Source organism: Callithrix jacchus, chromosome 6 (genome assembly GCF_049354715.1).
Source record: "Callithrix jacchus isolate 240 chromosome 6, calJac240_pri, whole genome shotgun sequence".
Classification (NCBI taxonomy): Eukaryota; Metazoa; Chordata; class Mammalia; order Primates; family Cebidae; genus Callithrix; species Callithrix jacchus.
Genome location: NC_133507.1, coordinates 152,043,901 through 152,053,251, shown reverse-complemented (window position 1 = coordinate 152,053,251; position 9,351 = coordinate 152,043,901). Strand labels below are relative to the sequence as shown.

Below are 9,351 nucleotides of genomic sequence, written 5' to 3'. Positions count from 1 at the left end.
TGTTGCTCTCAGGGCTGGTTGCCATGAGAGCAACATCAAACAAAGAAGGGAAGAGGTTTTTATTTCTAATGCAATTTGTCCCTGTTACTGTGTCCTACCTCCATTGGCTGGAGTTGTACTGCACAATTTAAGTTGAACCCAATTGGTTAACTTGAACAGCTCAGGGGTGTGCATAATGAGGAGGAAGGGCAGTTTTGGTGGGAAGAGCCATTGTGGCAGGAGGGATAATTTACAGAGGAGTAGCAGATGTGGCTTGTAGATTAGGACTGGAGGGAAAGTTGTTTACTGAAACCAGGGCAGTGAGGCACAAAGGATAAGGAAGTCTGGCCTTGAAAGCAGGGAGCAAAGAATAAGGGAACTAACTAAACCCTTTGAAGAGAAACTTCTTGTATTTGACACTGTTTAATATGTATAATTGGCCAACTCATTCAGCATTAATTCCTGTTCCATTTCCCCTCCCTTAAAGAGTCTGCCCTTCAGGCTCTGCTGGAGCCTATGCTTCCCAGTCTGTCAGGATGGCCACCTTGCTAGCTGTAACCCTTTATAAGAAGTAAAATCTCTTTTCTGAATTTATATATTGTGTGATTTTTCAGTTGACAGTGTTTTTTTTAGATTGAGTCTTGCTCTGTCACCTAGGCTGGAGTGCAGTGGCTCAATCTTGGCTCATTGCAACCTCTGCCTCTCAGGTGCAAATATTTTTGTGCCTCAGCCTCCCAAGTAACTGGGAATACAGGTGCACGCCACCATGCTTAGCTAATTTTTGTATTTTTAGTAGATATGGGGTTTTGCCATGTTAGTCAGCCTGTTCTTGAACTCCTGACCCCTAATGATCTGCCCACCTTGGCCTCCCAAAGTGCTGGGATTACAGGCATGAGCCACCATGCCTGGCCTTGTTGATAGGCTTTTGAAAAGGCAATTTATAATTTGTATTTTTTCCCACTGATTAATATGATATTTTAATATAAAAACAAATGATCAATATTTTATACAGTGTACTTTTTTTCAGAAATTCTAGAGCAAGGAATTACTTCATATTTCCTGAAAAGTACAACATTGCAGATTGAAAACAAAACTACTATTTAGAGAAGAGCTGAACCTTCAGATTAAGTTGACTTCCACTAGGTTGCAGAATTGAAGATTCCTCTGATGTCAATACAGAGTCAAAAATCAGTGAGTAAAACTTTGCAGATTGCTTGTGCTTGTTCCAGTCTGTTGCACTGATAAACCCACAGGCTGCATTCTTCATTGCTCACAAGTGCATGGTCTTCAGAGTCACTAAACTTCTTCCTGCCTCCAGACCATCATCATAACATAACATCTGATGATTAAGAATAGAGCACGCCTATGCAAAACATGGTGCTGATCTGATGTTGATACTTTATACCATAGTTGAGAACTCCCAAAATAAATTTTTTCTCCAGAGGAAAAAAAAGTGTAATTTTCCAGTTTGCTGGGCCACGTCTTTATAATTTATCAGGTCTAGTGGCCCTTCAATACTTTTTTCCCTCAGAGAATTTCAGTTTTTCAATGGCCCCCACAGATTGTATTCGAAATTCTGCAATCTGAATTATTGTTGCTTTGTGCTGAGCTTTTGGTGGCATCTGTGCTGAGACTGGCCATAGTGCTGGATCGTGAAAAAACCCCTGATTTTGTTACTTTGGGAATTGCTACTTCTGTGCCATGTTTTGCCTTTCTGAAAAACCACAGCTTGATCCAGAGAAGATCCCTATAGAATAGAATACTATTTTATTGCCTTCAAAGTTTCCATAGACAATGGTCTGCACAGTGAGTCTCCTTCCTTTCTGATATGGTGAATTCTTTTCAAAGAAACGTTGTACTCCTGGTGGCCATGGGCCCATCCCTGGGGTGGTGGGGTGATCTGTGCTTTGCTTCAGTTGGAGTCAAAGTGCTTATATTTTTCAAAATATTCATATCATTAGTATTTTTTATTAGAAAATATCAAATATTAGACTATCTTTCTTGTAAACATTGGTTACATCCTTTTACACATTTTAATGTGCACATATAAAAATTATAAATATTTAAATGTACTTTATAAATGTATAAAATATTTTGTAAATTTATAAATATACTTTAAACATGTATACAAACATAACATATATTTTGTATATTTTACTGTTCTATTACCTTTTAAAACGTAACATATTATACACTAAACATTTAAAACTTTTCACAATTTATTTGTAAAAAGTCCTCTTTATTAATAGAGAAGTTGAGTGCTTAAAAATTTGTTGATTAAAGACCAAGAGAGTGAACAGGGACCAGATTTACCCACTTGCCTGAAAAACTAAATCCACACAATCTACACAACATTGGACATCAAGCAATGAAGACAGTGATCTGTTTTTAACAGAGGTGGTGACAGACAGGTGAATTGAATAGGAATATTATGGAGACCAGTTGATATTTTTAGGTCATTGAGAGTGCCGGTCCCTGCAATTGCATTATTTTGCTTGGGGGATGGCAATTTCAAGGGTCTCCACTTTGCTTTTCCTACTACAATGGATATTATATCACAGGCTACCTACTGGGGGTGAAATAGAAAGTCTCAGACCTCACCAGAACTTAGGAAGTAATGAGTGTCATGGTAGCCTCCCAAAGATGAGCAGGAGAGTGGGGAATGGACTTCGAGCAGCTCCTCTCATGCCTTCCATGTGCAAATGTTCTGGAAGGGCCACAGGGATTCTGCCAAGACTTAGATCAGATCAGCTGCAGTTAAGCCCTGCCTCTAGGGTCTATGTGGAGACACGTATGGGAGGCCAGAATATGCCACCCTAGAATACGCTTCTTTGGCATAAGGATTATTTTGAGAAATAGGAGACATGAGAGAAGCTCTAAAAACAGAGCAGAAGTTACTTCTTGGTTAGGAAAGTTTACATTTACAAAGGAAATCTCCATTCATAAGGATGTCTCCCTTTCTGAACTAGGAAAAGAAGGATGATTCTAAATCACAAGGGACTCTTATCAATGGAGAATACAGCTCAAATCTGCACAGCAGACCTTACTCTTGTTTACCATGCTCTTCCTGGTCATCCCCATAACTGACTTTCCCATACTCTTCTTTCTTTGTCTTTAGCTGGAGATGGTATTTAACTTTGAAGTCTCAACCACCTCTTGGAGAGTTATTCATTTCTCCGGGTATCTCCCGTGTGTGTACATATATATAAATATATATATATACACACAAATATATGCATGTGTGTGTATATATATGCTAATAAACTTCTATTTTTCTCTTGTTATATACATGCTAACCAACTTCTGTTTTTCTCTTGTTACTCTGTCTTTTGTTACAGGAGCCCCAGAGGATCTGGGTAGGGGAAACTTAGATGGATAGTGGAAAAATTATGTTTTCCTCCTTTACACATACAAATACATCAGGGTGCCCTGGCAGAATCGTTTTCCAACAGAAACAAGAATTGTCAGAGGTTTTAGTGCCCAGTGAGGAATGCTTCCATCCCCTAAATCAATTAGGATTCCATAAATTGAAAGTTGGAGATGCTACGTAGCCACCACAAGTTTCCTGATGCCACTGGGTAAAAGGTGAAAATGATGCTATCTAGTATTCAGTATGGTAATCAGTGACAAAATTATATATAAATAACAGTCGTTTTCTGTAATAGTAATAATTGGTAAATAAAATTTAATGGGAAAAGATTACTTTCACAGTTACAACAAAAAGTACAAAACTGAATAAATGGAAGGATAAAATATGATCATTTATGAGAAGACTTTATGTTTTCAACTGTAGCTTTTGCTCCAAATTATTCCATAAGAGAACTTGATAAGACAATTTTATTATTAAAAAAATTTTAATTAATGATCAATTTATTTACAATTAAAAAACTTTTATTTTAGGTCTGGAGGTACATGTGAAGGTTTGTTATATAGGTAAACTCATGTCGCAGGGATTTGTTGTACAGATTATTTCAACACCAATAGGCATTTTTTTCTGCTCCTCTCCCTCTTCCCATCTTCCATCTTCAAGTAGATCCTAGTGTCTGCTGTTCCCTTCATTTTGTTCAAGAGTTCTCATCAATTACCTCCCACTTGTAAGTGAGAACATGCAGTACTTGGTTTTCTATTCCTGCACTAGTTTGCTAAGGATAATAGCCTCTAGTTCTATCCATGTTCCTTAGACATGATCTCATTCTTTTTTATGGCTGCATACTATTCCATGGTGTATATGTACCACATTTTCTTTATTGAGTGTGTTATTGATGGGCGCTTAGGTTGATTCCATATCTTTGCTATTGTGAATAGTGCTGCAATGAACATTTGCATGCATATGTCTTTATGGTAGAATAATTTATGTTTCTCTGGGTATGTACCCAGTAATGGCATTGCTGGGTTGAATGGCAGTTCTGCTTTTATTTCTTTGAGGAATTGCCACACTGCTTTCTACAATGGTTGAACTAACTTACACTCCCACCAACAGTGTACAAATGTTCCCTTTTCTTTGCAACCTTACTAGTATCTGTTATTTTTTTGACCCTTTAGTAAGAGCCATTTTGACTGGTGTGAGATGGTGTCTCATTGTAGTTTTAATTTGCATTTCTCTAATGACCAGTGATATTGAGGTTTTAAAATATGCTTGTTGGCCACCTGTATGTCTTCTTTTGAAAAGTGTCTTTTCATGTCCTTTGCCCCCTTTTTAATGGGGTTGTTTTTCGCTAGTAAATTTAAGTTCCCTGTAGATGCTGGATATTAGACCTTTTTTAGATGCATAGTTTGCAAATATTTTATCCCATTTTGTAGATTGTCTGTTACTCTGTTGATAGTTTCTTTTCCTGTGTAGAATTTCTTAAGTTTAATTAGATCCCATTTGTCAATTTTTGCTTTTGTTGTGATTACTTTTGTCTTTGTCATAAAATATTTGCCTGTTTCTATGTCCAGGATGGTAGTGCCTAGGTTGATTTCCAGGAATTTTATAGTTTTGGGCTTGACATTTAAGTCTTTAATTGATCTTGAGTTGATTTTTGTATATAGTGTAAGGAAGGGTTCCAGGTTCAATCTTCTACATATGGCTAGCCAGTTATCCCAGCACCATTTTTAGAATAGGGAGACTTTCCCCCATTGCTTGTTTTTGTCAACTTTATCTAAGATCAGATGATCGTAAGTGTGTGGTCTTATTTCTGTGCTCTCTGTTAGGTTCCATTGGTCTATGTGCCTTTTTCTGGTACCAGTACAATGCTGTTTTGGTTACTGAAACCCTGTAATATAGTTTGAAGTTGGGTAACGTGATGTCTCCAGATTCGTTCTTTTTGCTTAGGATTGCCTTGACCATTTGGGCTCTTTTTTGGTTCCATATGAATTTTAAAATAGTTTTATCTGGTTCTGTGAAGAATGTCATTGGTGGTTTGATAGGAATAACATTGAATCTGTAAACTGCTTTGGGCAATATAGTCATTTTAATGATATTGATTCTTTCTACCCATAAGCATGGGATGTTTTTCCATTTGTTTGTGTAATCTCCGATTTATCTGAGCAGTGTTTTATAATTTTCATTGTAGAGATCTTCTGCTTTCCAGGTTAGCTGTATTCCTAGGTATTTTATTCTTTTTGTGGCAATTGTGAATGGGATTGCATTCCTGATTTGGCTCTTGGCTTGGCTGTTGTTGGTGTATAGGAATGCTAGTAATTTTTGTATACTGATTTTGTATTGAAACTTCTTTGAAGTTGTTTATCAGCTGAAGGAGCTTTTGGGCTAAGACTTTGGGGCTTTCTAGATATAGAATCAATGCTGTTTGCAAACAGGGAAAGTTTGACTTCTTCTTTGCCTATTTGGATGCCCTTATTTCTTTCTGCTTCCTGACTGCTCTAAGACTTACAATACAATGTTGACTAGGAGTAGGGAGAGAGGGAATCCTCGTCTTGTACCTGTTTTCAAGGGGAACTCTTTTGTCTTTTGCACATTCGTATAACATTGGCTGTGGGTTTGTCGTAAATGCTCTTATTATTTGTTCCCTCAATACTAGTTTATTGAGAATTTTTAACATGAAGGGGTGTTGAATTTTATTAAAAGCTGATGAGACAGTTTTAAAATGGCAATGAAAACCTTTGGAGAAGAAGTGTGATGTAGAGTTTCCACAGGAGTAGGCCGTTTAGTGGGACCACAAGCACATCATGTAGCTAGCTGCAGGAGGGTCTGAAGGAATGAGATAAGAACGAGCTAAATGAACATTATAATGTTCTTGCTTGTTTCCTGAATTGCAAAAATGTTTTTGAAATTCTTCTCAAAGGTGTCCTGTACTTGAATTCCCAGTGTGATAAATTTATCTTCCTGAAAAAGCAAAGACGAAACAAAAATAAAAACTACTGTGCAATGTGCTGAGACACCCAGTGTTGCAGATAATCCAGGACCTCGTTTTAGGTTATCCCAAATGTTAAGTGAGAATTGATCCATTTAAGAGTTGCTTATGTTCCCTGATAATTATTTATCTTTATCTGGAAGACAGAGAAGCCAAAAAAATACTACATTGAAATCCAATTCCTGATCAAAAGCTTATGGATTAATTTAAATTTTAAAATTTTAGTTGTGTGATTTTTATGCAAGCATTTTTTTGGTAACCTTATGATAGTACAGAAATGTCTAATGTAATGATGTCTTCCTTTCCCTTCACGCTCACCCCTTGTCATAATCCTTGTTAATTTCTGAAATAGTACCAGGAAATTCAGATATAAAGACCTTTGATTTTCTATCTTCTAGAGAAGAAAAACACTTTCAATGCCTTCAAAGTTCACTTCTACTTCCAGTGGAAACAAATGGGTCTGCACGTTACTGTTCTCTACGGGTGAAAAGAAACCATCTAGAAGTGAGTCAACTCTGAGGTCCTAGGGTCATGTTTTTAATGACACCTCCAGTTTGTTATTTTCCCCACACCCACCACAGGGCTTTTAGGATACTTCCAGGATTTGTACTTGTATAGGCTTGTCACATGATAAGGGCCATTGTAACATTTGCCTGATATAAAAAGATGAGAGGGAAAGTGACTTTAAAGAAGAGAAAAGGAAGCAAGGAGAGAGAGCCACTCACTCTGTAAAATTCCTTGTGGTTATGGAAGATGAGACGCATATCCTGCACGAACTCCTCCACTCGGGAGTACACCTGCTCATTCAGTCTTCTCTTGACTTTGTTTAACCACATGGGCTTCTGTGGGCCCCGAGACCCCTCTCTGTTCTGTTGAGAAAAGGACCAAAGTGAGGTTATCAGCAGTGCCAAGTCTGCCTCCCATAGACACCCACTCTTATGGAATAAAGGTTTGTTGGCTGCCCCATTTGTAGGTTGAAATCCTAACCCCCCTACGAAGGTGCTAGGAGGTAGGGCCTTTGGGAGGTCATGAGTTAAGAAGGGTGGAGCTCTCATAAATAGGATTAGGGCTCTTATAAAAGAGACTCCAGAGAGCTCTCTCCGTCTCTTTCTGCCACTCAGGAGCAGGTGGCTCTCTGCAACCTAAAAGGCAGCCCTCTCCAGAACCCAACCCGTCTGCCACCCTGATCTTAGACATGTAACCTCCAGAACGGTGAGAAAAACATTTCTGTTGTTTAAGCCACCTCGTCTATGATAAATTTTTATAGTAGCCTGAACTAAAAACTCATCAACAAGGCAAATAGAATGGCATCTGGTACCATGGATTTCAGATCACACATCTGAAAAAAGACAGTTTAAGCTTTTTTTTTTTTTTTTGGCTGTTACTTACATAATATGGTTTTGAGGCAAAAAAGGGGCTTTTTGAATCACAGTAGACCTTCAAGAGAAGGAATTCACATTTCTGCAAAAGATGGAGGACATTTCAAGTTAAATGCAGTTTAGAGAGAAAGAGCTCCTATGCATGCCCAAAGAGAACACGTGACTCCCAAACCTGTGGACTCTTTGAAACAAACATGGAATGGGTATTTTCTTTGGACAGGGGAATTTTCTTTGGAATATGAAATGTAGGGTTATGTCATGGAGGAAAGCACACCATGGGCCAGCAGTTTGCCTTTGGGCTCCATTCCTTGAGCTCTTTTCAAGACTGTGCTTCTCCTGCCCAGGTGAACAGAAAGAAGGAGGCTTCAGGTGCACATTTTTAACTCACCAGCTGCTCCTCGGGCAGCATCTCCCTCATCAGGACTTCAGATTCCTGACGACATGGTTGGCTTTCTGGGCATCTTTCCTGAATAGCCTTTATCCTGCAGAAGATGCAACTCCACGGGTCCCTGAGAGATTGGGCATCAAGTGAGCAATGGCAAGTTCAGTGAATCAGCTGCCAATCCTACAGTTGTTCAGATCCTCTGCTCAAGAATGACTGGTGGTTTCCACCTTGTATCCAATTTCTTTCTTGGACGCCTCTGCACTAGAGCCCCATTTGGACTCAATAGCCAAAGGCGTGACCTCCCACCAGTATCGGTAGCAGGGATGATCATCTGTTGGGCGAAGTGCCCAGTAAGTGATGGAATCTCATTCACCTCAAAACTTGGGGTCCCCAGCTGAGCCACCGGGAACTTAATAGTGAGCCCTGTTTGCCAGTCAGTTATTGGAAATGAATGCCTTAAGCACAGTCTTGGGCCTCATTGAGTCAATCAGATCATAGAAAAATCAGAAACAAGGTCTGGTTTCTCAACTTTACTGAGTAAGCACAGAGCACAGGCTATAGGCCCTCTCCCTTGGCCCTGCCATATCTTATACCTAGACTCTGTGTGGCAGAAACTTCTTGAAAAGGAAATCTCTGGACAGGGTGTCAGATATCTTCCATGCGCTCCAAGATTCATTCTCCAACCTTTTCTACCAGGCTGTCTGTGCTAGAAGGCTCTTGATATTCAGGTAAGCACAATGACCCATCCTAGTGATGCCAGTATCTCCTTGGCCATGTAGTGCTTGCTCAAGGAGCCTATTACGAAGTGCTTCGTTGAGAGCACTTTGCAACTCTGGTGCAGAGATGGGGTCTATTCATGGGTTCAACAAAACAGCTGATTTTTCTTCTGCCTCTGCACATTGCCCAACTGGTCAAAAGCAGAGGTTTATGCTGATCCCCTGAGATGACACCCTGGGAGCAGGTGGATCACATTAGCTTCCTCCATTATGAAAGGGCAATGCTCTGCCCTCATAGAGACAGATACATTCCTGGTAGAGATCATCCTCTCAGCCTTTGTAATTCTGTCCACGGCACCACTCACAGAGCACCTTATCAATCTCCATGGTATCCTGCACACCATCACCTCTATCCAAAGAGACATTTGATAGCAAAGGAAGTGGGCAGGGGACTCATACTTGCAGAATTCACAGGTTTCAACATGTGACCTGTGACTGAGTCAGTTGGCTTGATAAACTGCTGCAGCACTGGCTTTACT

General features: G+C 39.4%; 1 protein-coding gene across 8 annotated transcripts in view; it reads right to left on the bottom strand.

Moving 5' to 3' along the window:
• Positions 1 to 3,814: 3,814 nt before the first annotated feature.
• The window catches only part of SP100 (SP100 nuclear antigen), a 123,896-nt gene continuing 118,359 nt past the window's right edge, over positions 3,815 to 9,351 (bottom strand). For 4 of the 8 annotated variants that reach the window (XM_054258020.2, XM_078328792.1, XM_078328794.1 and 1 more), the window contains 4 exons: positions 8,100 to 8,220; positions 7,722 to 7,793; positions 7,058 to 7,201; positions 3,815 to 6,304 (listed from right to left, as the gene is read on the bottom strand). In XM_054258020.2, coding sequence (XP_054113995.1) covers positions 6,194 to 6,304; positions 7,058 to 7,201; positions 7,722 to 7,793; positions 8,100 to 8,220 — 448 coding nt within the window. In that variant the 3' untranslated portion in view covers positions 3,815 to 6,193. The remainder of the gene's footprint in view (positions 6,305 to 7,057; positions 7,202 to 7,721; positions 7,794 to 8,099; positions 8,221 to 9,351) is intronic. The other 4 variants (XM_054258021.2, XM_054258022.2, XM_054258023.2 and 1 more) reach the window with 1 other exon arrangement.